Source organism: Copidosoma floridanum, unplaced genomic scaffold (genome assembly GCF_036245765.1).
Source record: "Copidosoma floridanum isolate Cflo_tuat_1 unplaced genomic scaffold, Cflo_Japanese_pri ptg000008l, whole genome shotgun sequence".
In the NCBI taxonomy this organism is placed as follows: Eukaryota; Metazoa; Arthropoda; class Insecta; order Hymenoptera; family Encyrtidae; genus Copidosoma; species Copidosoma floridanum.
In genome coordinates this window covers 5,812,409-5,830,022 of record NW_028321885.1, presented here as the reverse complement: position 1 = coordinate 5,830,022, position 17,614 = coordinate 5,812,409, and the positions used below count along the sequence as shown (strand labels likewise).

Here is a 17,614-nt window from a genome sequence, read left to right as displayed (position 1 = left end):
AATTAAAGGAATCTAAGGATTATTTTTTAACAAAAAATGTGATGCTTTTCGAAAAAGTATTAAATTAATAAAATGACTATTGTAAAAAATGTCGCTTGAATAAATGATAAAAGTAAAAAAAAAAAAAAAATGCATTGATGAAGAATCGATGGCATATTGGTCAGATTCTATATGCGGGCAAAAGACGTAGCCCGCTCGACCAACGACGATTATACCCCTCTAAGATATAAGATTATATTTAAGCTGTTAGAGCGAGGGGAGCTTGGGTTAAAGGTTAAGGTAGGGGGAGCTCTCCCTCCACTGCCAGCCTGGTCGGAGAGAGAGTAAAACTGTTGTGCGCATGCGCAAGAACTCTTGGTTGTTAGAAACACTGATAGTGATACTTTTAGTCAGAGCCTAATAATATTTTCTGCAAATGTCACTACCCGAACCCTTTAAGATTATTTTCTTTAATTTGCTGTTGCAAGAGGTACTTTTGCATCACCAAATTGGTCGAAAGAGCGGCCATGACGACCTTAAGCATTGTTGCTAATTATGCTCTAGCCAGACGTCTCCTGGTATTTGCCAAAAACGTTAGCGTTTACAATGTCTTTTATCTTATGACACTCAGTCATCGTCAGATTTTCAGCCCATTGCAAAATGTCAGAGTGTTGTTGATAGCCGAGATACCCCTCTGTACGACTAAAAGCTCTGTTTTCGAGTTCTCAGTTCTTGGCGTACTACCAATGAGTGACTATGATAATCAACATCCTGTTTAGCACTATTATAACTAGACTTACTGAATTTGATTACAGGTGGCTTCAATTTCACTTCGATGCCACCTAGCAGATCCTACGAAATTGAAGTGCAAAGCTAGTATTTTTATTGCAAAATTTTAAGCTTATTTATTGCTGTTTCTATTTTTATTTTTTTTTCAAAAAAGTTTTTATAATATATGTAAAGTTTAAGTCATATTGGTGAATAAAAAGTAGTTGTAAAATTAAATACCAGATTTATTGTTGGAAAACGTAATAATAGACACGAAACAATGTTAAATGTACATTCATAAAATTTTTATTGAGAGTTCATCAAAAGTGGTAAATGTTACAACATTTCCGGCTACGATTTGTTCACGTGGAGCAGGCCACTATTAAACCAAGTCAGTCATTCACTGGCAGACGTCATGAACGGAGTTTTTCTTTGCGAGGCTGCATAATTCGACTACCGACAACCCTGCATTACCTTCTCGACTCTAAGCACTGGATTTATTTATTTATAAATTTGAACAAACGGAATAGTCTCTAACAGGCAAACGTTACGAACCCATTTCCCCACCTTGTCACTCCAATGTCTTCTAGTGTTGTGCTGAAAATGTTGGAAAAAAGCACTGCAATTCGTTTCAACACTCAAGAGCGTTGTAGTTTTTCTCCCGATCAGTCTGGTGCTACAAGAGGATGCCAGAGAAGACCACTATGAGGGATCCAGGCAGTCTCATTTGCTGAAAACTTTTGTCTAGAAAAACTTAAACTTCTGCCCCTTTTTTAGGGCTATCCAACATCGAACTACCTTGCCAGCAAATATATAACTATTTAACAAAGTTGACAAAAAATATATCTTAAGGCTCACAAAAGTTTTAACCATGCGTATAGCCACAAGACGGTGAATTGTAACGAAAACTTCAAATTAAACTTCCAATGCCTACAGTTTTAAGAGACTGACGCAGAACATTTTTTGAGAGTAAAAAACAGCGTCAAAATCGACAATTAAAGACTCCATTAAGTAAGGGATTAGCTTTTTATCATAACTGAAAGTAATAACTTAAATCTTACAGATTTATAAATAGGTAGAATAATATGTATTTGTATTGAATGAAGCGATAAAAAATGGAGAGATAAAGCTGCAGGGCTTTGTTGCTCTGGAAAAAAAGTTGTGAGATTAGGAAAAACAGTTTTCAATTATGAATTTTTGTCAGTTTGAAATCTTGACAGTTTTCACTAATAGCCATTCTCATATATTACAACATAAAAAAGTGCAAATCAACGGCCATTTAGAGCCAAAAATTATTTTAATGTGTAAGGAACATGTGGTACTTTTCCGCATCATTATATATTTTTTTACTTCTTGCCGCTCATTATTTGACCAATTAAACTGCTTGGATTCCGAATAAAAATGTTTTTAATAAAAAGCTATTTATTTCAAGATGTATCATTAATAGATGTGAAATTTTTAACTGAAAACGTGTTACATTACGTGTCAACACACACACACACACACACACTTATGCGCTAGTCGTAGCTAATGACTTTTCCACTTATAATTTGGGTGTATAATACATCAGCGTAATATTTTTTTTTCTTAAAAGCAGGTGTGTCGAGTTGTTAAAGAAAAAATATATATTATTTTAGTATCAACAGCTGATTGCGTATTTCTTTCAACTGCCTAACACTAGCTCACTCATTTTGACGCAGTACTTTGCCAATGAATAAAGCTATCATTTCTTATTTACATGCACGCGTTGAACCGTGACCGATAGTTCACCGCTTCTTTCTTTGATGTATAATGTACCAGCTTCATATTTTTTCTTAACAAGAGCAGGCGTGTCAAGTGATGCAAGTTGGCGTAGAGATCATGTATACCATTTCATTACATAAATTGTATCCCAACGTTGATTGCCTTAATTGTCTTCGACGTAGTACCTCACCAACAAATGGAGTCAGGTAATGCGATGAATTAATTATAAATGGTGCAATAATAATAAAGCATGAAGTCAAAAAATCGTCATAGATTTATAAAGAACTAATTTATTAAAAGTATTGTCTATCAGCTTTACATTTAGTGAATAAAAGTGCAAAACGAGTGTCCAACTATACACAATACAAAAATAGTTAGGGGAATACCCTTTCAGTTAGCATAAGCAAGTTACAAAATTTCAAAAACAGAATGATGTATCTATTGATGTAAATTGAAAAAAAAAAAGCAAAAATAGTTATAAAACTTTACCCCTTTATTTGACTGCACAAAAAAAGCATAAACATATTAATTTACTAAAATAAGACGTCCAATGACAGTTAGTTCATAATTTAAAATAACGTTTGATGGTAGTACTGTCAAATTTTGTATTTATTAAAAAACAAAACTACGTTTCGGCCGTTTGGACAATGTCCCGGCCCTCATCAGGTCCAAAAATCTATGAGTAATAAAAAATTCTTTGCACTACGAATTTTGGTAAATACAATAAACGCAAACTAAGTGAAGTATATAACATATCTCTGTCTCTTACGAAAGGAACGTAAAATCGTAATGTAATCAGAGTTTCAAGTTTTTATACCTTACACATACGAAAATGACATAGCATACGCACGTAATACAATCAAATAAGAATCGCAAGTAGTATCTTGTGAGACGCACATAAACAGTTCATGTTTTCCTAATACTATAAATGAAAGAGGCCCTCAAATCATAAACATCAAGTTAGCCTCCTGTCTCAATTGACTTAACGAGAGACTTGTAACAATTTTTTAATTTTTCTGTATCTTGTTGTCTGTTAATGTTATTATTGAAATAATGTATATTTAAAATTTCGGAAGACAGGTGCTTTTTATAATTTTGTTCTGTGTCTAAAATTTTCATTTTATTAAAATTAAAGTTGTGTGTAAATTCAATGCTATGTTGTGATACTACAGATGTATCCTTTTTTTTCTCTGTGTCTCTTTTATGTTCTGCCATTCTTAGTTTTACAGCTCTCGATGTTTGATTGACATAACAGCAGTTGCAATTATCACATGGTATGTGGTAAACGACATTATTTTTATCAAGTGGCTCAGTTACATCTTTTCTAAACGGCTGGAACGTCGTTTTGTTTTTTAATAAATACAAAATTTGACAGTACCACCATTGGACGTTATTTTAAAATATTAATTTGCTGCTGATACAAAATTATTGTATTGATACGTATTGTGAGAAAAAATCAAAGAAGCAAAAAAATATTGACGAAAAACATGATGATTCCTTTTTTAATGCTGAGGCAATGACTTAAAATAAGACAGAAGAAGAGAGAGAAGATTTTTTTAATGCTGGGGTAAAGGACGAAGATAAAGTAGAAGAAAATAAAGAAGATTGAGAAGAAAGCCGAAATGGTGATAATGGTGCTAATAATTATAATGATATAAAATATCACTACATACGGATAGAAGACTTATTTAGGTTGATAAGTAGTTTTTGAACAAAACATTAAAATGAAATACATACATCCGACCGCTATCTTCATTTCTTTGCAGCTGATAAAAAGTTAACACCATATACAGTGGAGTGCGTTAAAGTGAAAAAGTGTAAAATAAGCTTGCCGAGGTATAATGGATTTTTAAAACTTTAAAATTACATAAATAAAAATCGTGTACTATTCTCACTATATGCAAACTTTAAGTGTATATTAAAACCTGTCCGTAAGAGCGAGAGAGCAATACAACATCATGAAAACTTAAGTGTTCGATATTATGTACAGAGCAGTTTTGATAACGGGAAATCAAGATACGTTTGCTGCAGAAAAAAAACTGAAAGCAGTGAAAATCTGTCTTCTTAAATTAGGAAAAAAATGCGTAATCTTGCCTGAGATTTACAGAGCATGTGCAACAATCCGGTGACAAAGAGATCATTATCTGAAGATGAGGACCTTGATTTTTTCAAAGCTGATACATGTTAGAAATCTATTAAAAATAATGAAAAAGTTCATGACCATTTACATTTTACTGAAGAGTAAGTATTACATTCATTACTTTTTTAATGGAAAAAATTTTTCTCTTCACACTAATATGCGCTTTTTTACGCAGATATCAAGGCCAAGCTCATAGTGTATGTAATCTCAAATATCAAGACTCACAAGCAGTACCAATAGTTTTCCATAATCTCAGCAATTATGATGCCCACTTGTTTATACAAGAACTTGTAACTGGCTTTCCCGCAAGAGTACAAGTTATACCTCAAACGAAAAAAAAATACGTTTCTTTCACGAAATACGTTAAAGGGACAAGTATAAACTTACGCTTCATTGACTTGTATAGATTTTTGCCATCGTTGCTTGATAAGTTGGGATTTTACTTAAAGCAGTATGACACTGTAGACAAGATTTTTAGTCAAAACAATAAATACTCTTCCGAGCAAATTAATACGCTGAAGAAGATGGGTGTATTTCCGTTCGATTATATAGCATCATTCGAAAAACTTAGAGAAACGTCGCTCCCGTCGGAAGATGATTCTTACAGTAAATTATACGATGCACATAAAAGTAGTGAATATTATGAACATGGTCAATCAGTATGGAAAACTTTTAATATTATAATTCTTCGACAGTCTTCTCTTTACCTCAAAACTGATGTACTATTATTAACAAAGGTATTTGAAAACTTAAGAAATAAGTGCCTCAAAGTTTAATTAGATTCCACTCACTATTTTACTACTGCGGGTTTCACTTGGGATGCCATGTTGAAAAAAATGAATGTAAGTTTTATGAACAAGATTATAATGTCAATTGTGTTTTAGTTATTAATCAAGAATTTTATTCAGATTTCACTAGAACTTATTTCTGATATCGATATGTTTATGTTCATTAAAAAAGGCTTACGAAATAGAATAAGCCAGTGCTGTAACAGATACGCAGAAGCTAATAATTCTGAAAGATATATAGCATATTTTGATTGATGTAATTTGTATGGTTGGGCAACGACTCAAAAACTTCCTTATGGTGGATTTTAGTGGGTCGAAAATGTTGATCAACAGCCTCATGGTTTTTATAATATTGGCAACGAAAGTGCTTACTGATATATTTTAGAAGTGAATTTGGAGTATCTAGAGAAGCTCCACGATTTTCATAAGGGTTTGCCATTTTGCTCCGAACACATTGCATTTCCAGGTTTAAAGCAGCCTTAATTAATGACAACACCAAATAACAAGCATAAATATGAACTTTATTACAAAGCCCTAAAGCAAGCTATAAATCATGGATTACGACTGACAAAAATTCATCGAGCTTTAAAATTCTGGCGGAGTACGTAGATTAAAGAATATATTGATCTCAATGGCAGTGAGAAAAAAAGGCTAAGAATAATTTTGAAAGAATGCTTTTCAAACTATTCAATAATGCTATTTTAGGAAAAACGATGGAAAACGAAAGAAAGTGTATCGATGTCAAACTTCTTAATCATTAAGATGGGCGCTATGGTGTGGCAGCATACATTGCAAAGCTAAATTTTTCCAGCTGTGATATTTTTAATGAGAATGTTGTAGCCATACAGTTACGACGTACATAAGTGATGATGAAAAAATCAATACACTTTAGGCTTTGTGTCTTAGACTTATCTAAGACACTTGTACATTGCTTTCACTACGATTATATGCTTACCAAACTCAAAAATGATTATTAACTCTTATACACTAATACAGACAGTCTGATATATGAGATAACGAACCATCATATTTATGAAATGGTGAAATCTGATATTTATGAATTCGACACATCAGATTATTTAGAAAATAATAAGTTTATGATGCCGTTAAAAAAAATAAGAAAATCGTTGGGTTCATGAAAGATGAGTGCAATGGCAACATTATACTAAAATTTGTTGGGCTCAGAAGTAATATGTATAGTAGTCTCATTGGAAATGAGAATGTCATTAATAACGTAAAGGGTGTTAAGAATAACGTCGTAAAAGCAACTATCGTTTTCAGCGAGTACACTGAATGCTTACGTGACCAAATTGTAAATATTAATCGAGAGCAAATTAATATAAGATCACGTCATCATAAGCTTTACACTGAGAGGCAAAATAAAATTGCTCTTAGCTCCCGAGATGATAAACGATATCTTTTATCAAATACTACAGATACGATGCCTTGAAGCCATTAAAGAGTTAAAATAATAGAAAAACAAAGAGTTGGAGAGTGTGGAAAATCCAACGTAGGCAGCTCAGGTCACCAACAAGCTCTCAAAAGAACAGGTTTGGAGTTGGAAAATTTCTACAGAAATAAGCAGATTTGTATAAAACAGCAAAGCTCAGATATAATAGTTTGTGATGTGTTTTTTTATTTATATACTATTTTTTTACTATTTTAAAACTCATGTAATTTCCTTAAGTTTTAGATGGCTGAGTTAGCAGAACTCAGTCGACTGGCCTGTGGAAGATTCCTTTCAACAAAGAAGATCAACAAAATGGTCATGGGGTCATGAAGCCTAGAAAAGCTAACACTCAATTCGGAACGAAAGGTATCGCTGAACTAGACGACCACTTCCAGATATTTTTACCTAATCAAGTATCTGAGTATCTTGTGAGTGACGAACTATCATTTAATAGTTTGTTGGAATCTATCGATAGAAAGAAGCTGTCAGTTCGATATAATGGTGATAGCGTTGAGTTTTTTAACTTATAAATGTTTAATTATACAAATTTTCTCTGTAAAACTAGTCTTACGTGAGAAAAATAAATGATATAATCCATTACGTGTTTAGAGTTTTTATTCATCTCAGGGAATCTTGTATAAAATGTAACATTTGCACGTATAGTAAAAAAATTTCTTTTGCACACATACTGGACTCCATTGAAAGATTATAATAAGTTTTATACTTTCTTACAACTTGTCAATATTATTTATTTTACAGTACGCGTCATTTTAATTCTTTGTTATTATCAATCCCACTGTTATGGGTATTATTACAGCCCAACCACTTGACGAATAATTGATTTCCTTGTCGAAGAAGAGATTTTGCAACAAAGTAATTATCAGTATACTTAGTTTTCTGCAGTTTCTGCTCGTAGAAGCCTCCAGAAATTGGCTAATTTTGATAATCCTTTAAGTGATAAGTTGGTGGATTGGTTGGAGCTACTCGTGCTATAGCGAATACCTCAGTCGACCAGTGAGGTGTGTATCCTTTTTCAAACACTTGCTTAGTATTGCTTGTTTGCGCTTTATCTTCCACTTTATATTTCAGTTGTTTTCTCATCCCCATTGTTCTTAATTAGAATTTTTTCATAATTTTTTTTTCATTAGCAGCTGACACATTCCTTGGTTTTATAGCTACCGTCCGATCCTTTCGATTATCATAAATCATTAGTAACTTAGGTAAAATGTCACTCCACTTATATCTGCCATGCAAGCTAAAATTTCCCGCATATCGTGCTTTAGTGTACGATTAAATCGCTCATATACCCATGCCTTAAGATTTTTGTATTTACTTGAGACTTTAAAAATTTTCATTGTAAAATTCTTTGCTACTATCTATTTACAAATTACTTGGTACTCTTCCCTCTGTTAATATCGACTTCATAGCTGCAGTCACGTCTTTACCGATTTTATTCTTTAGGGGTACAACCCATGCATACTTAAAGAATACATCTATAATTGTAAGCAAATATCTGTAACCTTTATTTTTACGAGCGTAAGGTATCATCTCCACAAGATAAGCTTGCCATGTTTCATCCAAGCCCTGAACATCAAACTTTCGGTGGAGATAGTTGCGTCTCGCAGGTTTATGAAGCTCTTCCACTACTGCTTTCATCTCTCCTAACTATTTTCTGGAGTTATATTAGATATTCGTGCTACAATCTCTTTAACTGTATTTATTTCACTCCGCAAATTTATTATTGTTTCTGAGAATACATCACTTAAATTGTTGAATAGTACATTTATTTTTTCCTGTTCATCCAAAACATAACTTTTTTCTTTCTGTAAAGTAGTGAGATTTGCAGCATCGTGAGATTAAAGAGCTGATGCAACATTGCACAATTTTTTATTTTCCAAGTCAAATTTACCATTTGTGGTGAGCTTATATGCAGTTTCTCGAGGACCTCGACTACCACCTTCCGACTTAGCTGATCCACATTCGAATACGTTGATGCTCATATTGATACTGACGTAAAATTAATAACGAAGCTCAATACACAATATTAACTCCGCAAAGCTCCTCAACGATTAAATTTATTTTACTAGTGTGACTAGGGTTACCGGCTGATTTTTCTGCCACTTGTAATCTTAGCCGATTGACCAGTTCATAAGGATTGTCCCAGTAAACGTAATCCATTTGCGTGTTCTGCCTAGCAATTTTAAATAAAGGTAGTGACTTACCTTTTTCTTTCATTTGTGTGAGATTAAATAATAGGGACATATAAATTAATAACTATTATATGGACGAATCGTCTTATGTTTCTCAAATTTTTTGTGTGCGCATTTAAAGTTTTCAGATTTGTTTATATTTAACTAGATTATCTAGTATCATGTGCTTTTTGTCAGGATGATTGATTATAAGTCACTCCATCAACCCATCGGGCATTAAATTTCTTAAATCTTTTATTTAGATTTGATTATATTGAAAATATATATGTAAATCACCAAGTATAAGTTGTCCATTTTTTTACCTATTCTATAAATTTGATCTAGTTCTAGCTCATTTTTATCAAGTATTTATAAATATCGATTCATAGGTACATTTTCGTCACTTTTTTCAACAACGGTATTTGATAGTATTATTCAACGAAAAAGCATCTTCATTATCATGATTCTTTTTATTAGTTTTAAAGAACATTGGTGTGTCAATTTTATTAATTTTCTGCTTAAAAGACTTAAAGGATTGCTTAGATAAAAATTGATATCTAAGTAGCACATTTTCCACTTTCTTCATGTTATCAATAATTTTACAGAACGTATCAGTAATAGGCTTAAAAGGCTATTACGCACTAGATAAGCATGAGTAATGTTTATAGTAAAGTAATCAAATCTTTTTTTTTATATCCACCCTTATCTATATCTTTTTTCTTTCTATTGCAACAAATCTACGTGTCCCAACTCTCCAACAGTTAACACATCATTTTTTTCATTCATTATTGTAGATTTTAGATTGCCTTTCACTAATTTCTTTGAAACTTTAGCATTGGATTGGCATAGATAAAATTGTTTAACGCTTTTGTAACTTTTCATGCAGAAAAAAAATGGTTTTTACAGGCAAAGTTATCGAATATCATTATGGAATTAGGTACTGCCTTCTCTGGATACATGACTGATTTATGATCGCAAAATAAATTTTCACTTTACACCATCTATAGTCTGAAACGATTATGTTTGAACCTTATACTTTGGTAGATTAGCGACTTTACGGATACTGGACTTAAATATAGATAAACATTCTCAAATCTGAATCGACTGGGTTGAGTAATTAAATTAAGCAAGATGATGGTTTACCATAGTTTGATGAACCACAAATAACAGATTTCATAGTATCAGGTAACTTATTACCATGGTGTTTGATTTTCTTATCTTAATTTACGATTTCGTCAAAATTCACGACAAAAAGTTTTATATTCTATTCAACGAAGCTGATGTTTACTTTCTGCTGACTCAACTGAGATGGAAACATGACACTGTAAATGGTTTGCTTTTTAAACTCACCCGTTATCGTATTTTCTGATCTTGCAGAGAAGTTATAAACTTACGGCTACACTTATAACAACGCAACTAAAATCGGCATAGTGAACAACAATAGTAAATGTGGACGAGGCTATGAAAAAAATTTGCAAGGGTGAGGACGATTTTTCATCCGTGAAGTAACAAAATTTGACAAAGCTATAAGAGTAAACCAAAATATATGAGATAGGTTAGTCGTCGATAAATGCCTAAAGCGTTTACACGTTAAAACTTATAGTTTTTACAAAACGTAGGCCTGAAAGTAAGAGCTCTTGGTGGAAAATAACTTGTCCTTTCTTTTGCTGTCTGCGAACTAGAAAAAGGATTATGGAAGAGATTTTCTAGATTCAGTCAGGTTTCGTATTCGATAAGTTGGTTGCGCTCTACGAAATTGATGCACATCGACCTCACATTGCATCAGCATTCGATAGCAGTGATGAAATTTCCATTTAAATTTAACATTAAAATATATGTCTCTTACCCTCTCCAATTTCCGTACGTTCAATGAAAAAGATTTTATCACACACATGCCGTTCGTTGTAATTGATGGCTCTCCGCAAACTACAACTAGAAAAACCTTGTTTAAGCACGTATATGAAAAAGAAATTTTATTAGTGAATTCAGTCTTTATTATGACGGAGTACATGGTGGACATGCAGGGCTTTAAAAAGCCTAGCAACGTAATGTGCTTAAAGAGTTTGTGATTCTTTCACTTTAGGGAGATAATGAGCCCTAAGTATTTCTCTTTAAATGCCTATTTTCTTAGCGCATACTAAATTATAAATGAAAACGTAAAAATTTATGGGTTAAGCTCTCCTATCATGAATTGGATTGGCAATCACGTGATATTGACTACATAGACATTGGTAATGTTGTTCAGAAATATCTTAACAATGCTTACAAGATTTATGTAATTGGAGGATTGAAGAAAAATCGTCTTGAAAGGTTTTATGTTTAAGTTAATGATATGGTTGATTATCTAGAGTTTGAACTTTCAACATTAGCTATTGCATGTCATATTACATTGAAATTATGTTATAAATGAATGTATTGAATCATACTATTGATATTATTTATGTAATCTATTCCTTAACACAAGCTTAAGATTGAAATTTTAAGAATTAATGATTCATTTTAATAAAACACACATACGTTTGCACAGTGTAGGATGTACATTAACGAATTTCAGCTCAGAGTGCTGCTTAGTTGTTAAAAATAGATTTATACACATATTACATCATATAGATTAAAGGTTTTCTTGACGCTTTTCGACAGTTTTTACCAAAAAAAGTGGCTGTTGTATCTCTTATGACGCCTGCTATCAGTCATTGGATTGTGTGGCCCCCGTACAATTCTTCTACCTTACCTAGTGATGTGTGCCAAAACAATGATCATCAGTAGAAGAAAGTGTATAGACGTTGCTGATTCAAGGATGATTATTCCATTAAAAAATTACAGCAGCACTTGTACGCTGTATCAAAAAATGCACACCGAGTTAACGTTAATGAATATAATACAGCCACTTGGAATTTTCCATAGTGTGCTGTGATTATCATTCAGCACTATATTATGCCATTACATTATATCCTTAGTATGGGATGCTCAACAGATGCGTTAGATGTTGATGTGTGGTACTCATGACGCACAAAAAAGTCTACGCAGAAAGAGATTCTGCGCACTTGGTAAGCTGATCACATTGAATTGTTTATGGGCTTTTTGGTGCAAAGTAGCAGTGAGACAGACACGGAATGTTGAGTTAACGCACTTCATATTTATAAGAAGAAAATTTCTGAAATGCTTCCCAGTTGAGATATCGTGGATGGATCTAATATGGCTTATACTAATAGTGACTCTGAAACTGATAGTAATATCGATGCCAAAGTCGATTACCGTGTGTGGGCAAACAAGAAAAAGAAAGCGTAAAATTTGGGATCAAAAATATTGAAGCATATCTTGCAGTGAAGTACAAAGAAATAAGTGCCTTCTTATGAGCTAGTAAAAATTTGCACATAGCTTCAGTTATCGTGTGACAATTAAGCAGTCAACATAAAAAAAACATGGATCCGTACTTTAGCAAACTAAAATACGAGAGCCTCAGTAAGGAAAATGATGAAAATAGCTGAAAGCCTCTTATAAAAAAGCACGTTGAGGTATCTCAACCAAAACTGAAAGGAAATTATTATACTGGAAATATTTTCTGTCGTCCAAAGAAAGATCGATATAATAGATTAAAAGAAAAATCAATAATCGGTCCTTGCTAGAGCTATGCAAATTTTTTTTTTCTTTTAAGCTGCTAAAAATATATGCATTAAATTGAAATTTTTTTATTATTGAAACCCATTTACAAACTATCCTAACAAACTCAAACTTAAATTCAATAGCTGACTGTATTCCTTGGCAAGGTACTACGTTGAACGAGCCAGTGTTGGTTAGTTCAAAAGGACTCCTGGTCCGCTTTCCGACATGAAAGAGTATACACTTTTTTTCAACATTTCGATACGTCTTCTCTCGAAAAAAAAAAAAAAAAAAAAAGATTTTGTTGAAACGTCTAAATGATGATGAGTGGAAGAAAAAACATCCGCTGATTAGGACTGTACTCGTTTATGCTTGATTATTTTTCTCTCTCTGTACATTGACCTTCTTAGTAGCCTACACCTCTTGAACCATCCTCACGCCATAGTTTGATTCTCAGCTGTAACCATCCATCGTCACAGCTACCAGGATCACAAGACCTTTCTGACGTACCGATTGAGTAATCCTCAGCTCCCACTGTTTGATAGCTTTATATCCCCCTCCACCAAGTGGCCAAATCCTGCCTCACACACGACCTGACTGTGCTATATCTCGAACTTTTCCCCTACCATCTAAGCTAGCCACCCATCGCCCAATCGGCTCCTCTTCTTATTACCACATCAGTAGGTCTGGGTGGTGCCAGAACCGGCAGTTTACCTATTACTTCTTTTTTTACTTTTGAATTTTATTACACACTTGGTATCTAATGGACTGTTACGTGGAATATTAATGGCTTGGAAAGCTCGTGAGATGAGTAATTCGAGTATATCATCAATGGAGTAGTAACATTAATATTAACGATATCGGCGTTTGACCTAAAACACACTTAACAGAGCAGTGGGAAAGGGTATCTGCCGAGGCTTCGGTGGCGAAGTTGCTTAATGCGCCTTCCTGGCAAGAAGGAGGCCCAGGTTTGACTTCTGGCCGAGGTATATGTCTTTTTCCACTGCTTTGTAATTTTAATGGACAAAGTTTTTTTCGCACATCAGCGATCTTCTCTTTTGAAAGTGCTCTCAAAATGTTGAGTCATTTAAATGAAAGATGTCAATATATAATAATTTGACTAATTATGAATAGTAATCGCCCATTGAGTATATAACATTAAAATCAATAAGAATGATACATTACTTCAAGGAGACATCTTACGTCATACACTCCATTCTCAACTACGTTTGATTACCACTCTAAACTGACTTTTGCTTGTAATGTTTTTTTTTTTTTTTTTTTTTTTTTTTTTTTTTTTTTTTTATTATAAAGTGTGGAGCCCACAATACGTGTGCTGACATTAAATGACTTTGCAATTTTATATTCAGAGTTTCAATGTTTTTGAGTACGCTTAAAGTCTTACATTATTAATTTTACAGTGAATCGATTTACTTCAACAAAATAAGCAATTTCAAACTGCTTAACCAAAAAATACAGTGAAGCATGCCCTACTTCAATTAAAATTATTTTTTTTGTAGCCACAAGAATTATATTTGCAACAAACGCATAAAAAAACTGTCGTATAAAATGTTTTGTCGAAAATTTGTTATTTGAAAAACTGCTGTGGGATAAGAAAATTGTATTTAAGGAAATGAATTGTTTAGGAAGTAGATACTTCACAAAACATTATTTAGAAAAAAATGGTAAACTAGTGCAAATATTGGCATTACAGTCACTTAATTTAAAAACTTAATAATTTAGTAGTGGATTTAAAAGTCTTTATACTTAAAAAGTCTAGAATAAGTCCGATCAAAATTTATAGCATGACAAACTAATGTTATAAGTCTTCCAGCAGCTTAATGTGGAAAGTACATGCTCAGTTAAGAGCAGATTGTATGTTCAAGTCTTGCAATTTGAGAATGATGTATGTTATGTATATGCTTTTTACTTACGCTATCTTTCTAGTTACATATTTTTATTTTTGAAGACTTTCTTCCGCACAAATTATTTTTTTTAATTATTGTTACAACAATATTATTGGTTGCATTCTAAAAAATCTTATGGCGTTTCGGTGGTTCTCGATAAAAAAATTTATATCAGAAGATTTAGAAGTCTAAGTTTTTCTCTGAGTAGATGCCTCTGGTGTCAACAATATAAGATGTACCCATACATTTTCTAATAAACTTGAATTGAAGAAGTCTGTTGCAGCATTAGTTTTATTATTAAAAAAATTATTACAACGTTTCAAGTAGCCGTACACTTAAAAAATCAATAATAATCATCATGAGAAGTTGCATCATACACAAAGAGAATTATACATGACCTATGGTAACCTAGTCCACTCATCTATACGGTAAACTGTGCATCCGAATCACGTCTATTTAAAATGTTTGGGTTGTTAATTTCACGTGTATCCATAATCAAGAAATACAGTGGTGCTACATTCAGATTCTCAGTGTATGCATAGTACACTTCGAGATTATAGATATGTACAGGTAGTCCTTCGTATTTCACAATGTCGCAACTTCCACGTCTACCTTTAGCACGTATCCTTTCCTCCATGTAACTAGCCGATATTCCTCTGATAGCTTAGTGAGTGGAGCATATGTCCAGTAAACAGAAGGTCGAGTGTTCCAACCACACCGAGGAAAGACTTATTCTTGCTAGTGATTTGCACTATTTTGAACTTGAATCATTAAGTTAAATTGTACATAGAATTAAAAAAGTGTATTCTACCATTAGATCATTACTTTTAAAATTTATAAATTAGACTGTGGTTCTTTATAGCTCTACAATAATTTGTTTTATTTTTATTTACGGTAAGCGTAACTTCGTAACTGTGTATTTTAATTTTACTTTATTTTTGTATAAAACTAATTAGGAACGTAATATTTTCGTTTTATTACGTCCTTTTATTTCAAAAAACAAGGACTTATAACATATTATAGCTAAGGACACGGTATACTACCTGATTAATTAAATTACTAAAGCCTTTTGCATTCTAGCTTTCGAAGATTTAGTTACAACTGAATAAAGAATTAGAGACTACATTTATTCTGAAAGTATTAGTACTCAATTCTTAGTTAATTGCTTTTTTCTTGGTAAAACAAAATAATCTAAAAATCTACATATAACTCGAAATGTATTACTTTGATAAAATGTTTTTTTTTGCATAATATTTGTACCACACATTCATAGAGAGATTAATATTGAAAAATTAAATTTTTTTTTGTTACAGAAAACCGAGGAAAATTCATTCTGAAACCTACAAACCTAACAACACTAGAACTTTTAACAATTTTTAATAAATACGTTAGCTCTCAGGTTAAGCAAGTTAGTGAGAAGTCACAATAATTAACAGTTGAACGTTTACCAAAAGGATTAATGTCTTTTTTATGAATTCCTTTACAGAAGTTTAATTAATATAAGTGTGTATTTATATTTCTTTTAATATTGATTCTGTAAATTAAATAAGTATGGTCATGGCGCGATATGTACACCAAGATAAAGGTTACAGCATTAAATTAATCGATACACTTTATAGCCATATTCCAGCATTTACTGATTTATTTGATGAAGAGTCTTGGTACCTCTTTGTTACTTTTTTTGTCATCGTAACTATTTTTGTAGTTTCTATATTGTCAAGGTTTATAACGTTAAAACCAGTAGATTAATAACAACCTTAGAATTTAACAGTACCGAAGCTTAGAATGTCATGTTAATCATTTTAACCAAATTTAAAGTGTGTGATGTAAATTTTGATGCACCCTTGTAAAAATATGCCTTAAATAAAAATGCAAAGCAGTCTTATTACTGAAAGTGTTATTATTTTATAAACCTCGTCCAAATAATAATATCAATCAATGTTATGCACAGATTTTACGGTAAATTTTTCGGCAGTATTGTATTGTAAAAGAAGTGAAAATTATTCAAGAGAAAAAAAAAAAATTGTAAGAAAGTTTTAGAAAATCATTAAAATTAAACATAACTAACAAAAATTTATTTTTACTATTTGAAAGTCACATTGCTTATTAGTAAAAACCTATATCTGGAAAATCAACATAACTATTAAATATTAATTGGTTAACTGACTTTAGTCACTAGGAAAAAATTTTAGATATTTTGTCCTGTAAGCACTGACACTACTTGAAAATATAGTATTTCATAATGATATCATAACTACAACACTATACTTGTACTGTAATGGTTTAAAAGACTACTGATCTTTATTCTATCTGCCTAAATGAGAACCTATTAGGATGGGTATTTTAGATTTAAATATAGTATACCCCTTATAGTCTCCAAGAATGGCTACAGTACCCTCCGCTCGCGGTCAAAGCTGGCATTGGGAAGGTATGCAAAAGTCTTTTTTTTCGTATAATAGTAAACAAAAATATAAGCTTACTATAAAATGATTGTACTATTAATAATAACATTCCGATAACAAAAAGTTTAGTGATTCTCAACGATTATCAACATCATAACAATGTTTCAATCAGTGAGTTTAATATACATACAAGTACGATGTCCGCAGAGCAGACAATGTTACCGATTTTGTATTTCTAATACTGTTAATTTATAATTGCTGACAAAATCTCATGATATGACCCACTTGTATCGATAACTACTGAGTCTCATAATAATCACATTGTTTTTTGTATAGTATTTGTGTATTTACTAAATGTTTCTTAAATGTAGTGGTATCTCTGATTTTTCATTTTTTGTTATCATGACTATAAAGAGAGTTACTTAAATTAGAGGAGCCATTTAATATTCAATATGCTGCCATTCTCATACAGTTAAGACATTATAGATTCTGAAACATAATGTAGTATGTTGTAGCGTATAAAGCAAAGAAAAGTATTACTAGACGTTTCAATGATAAAAATTTAAGCCTTTTTTTTATTTGTAATCCTTGGAGAAAATTCATGAGTTTTCTTCTACGAGTATACAATTCACGTTTACTTTAGGGTGG

General features: G+C 32.1%; 2 protein-coding genes across 2 annotated transcripts in view; both read left to right on the top strand.

Annotated features, from left to right (window-relative positions):
• mRpL53 (mitochondrial ribosomal protein L53) overlaps positions 1-15,994 on the top strand; it is a 133,484-nt gene extending 117,490 nt beyond the window's left edge. Inside the window, exon 3 of the mRNA XM_089589224.1 lies at positions 15,878-15,994. Within this exon, the coding sequence (XP_089445350.1) occupies positions 15,878-15,993 (116 nt within the window). The 3' untranslated portion in view covers position 15,994. The remainder of the gene's footprint in view (positions 1-15,877) is intronic.
• A 121-nt stretch (positions 15,995-16,115) lies between these two features.
• Positions 16,116-16,452, top strand: LOC106645400 (uncharacterized). The gene has a single exon (XM_014361250.2). The coding sequence runs from the start codon at positions 16,116-16,118 to the stop codon at positions 16,311-16,313; it is 198 nt and encodes a 65-aa protein (XP_014216736.2). The 3' UTR covers positions 16,314-16,452.
• Positions 16,453-17,614: the final 1,162 nt, after the last annotated feature.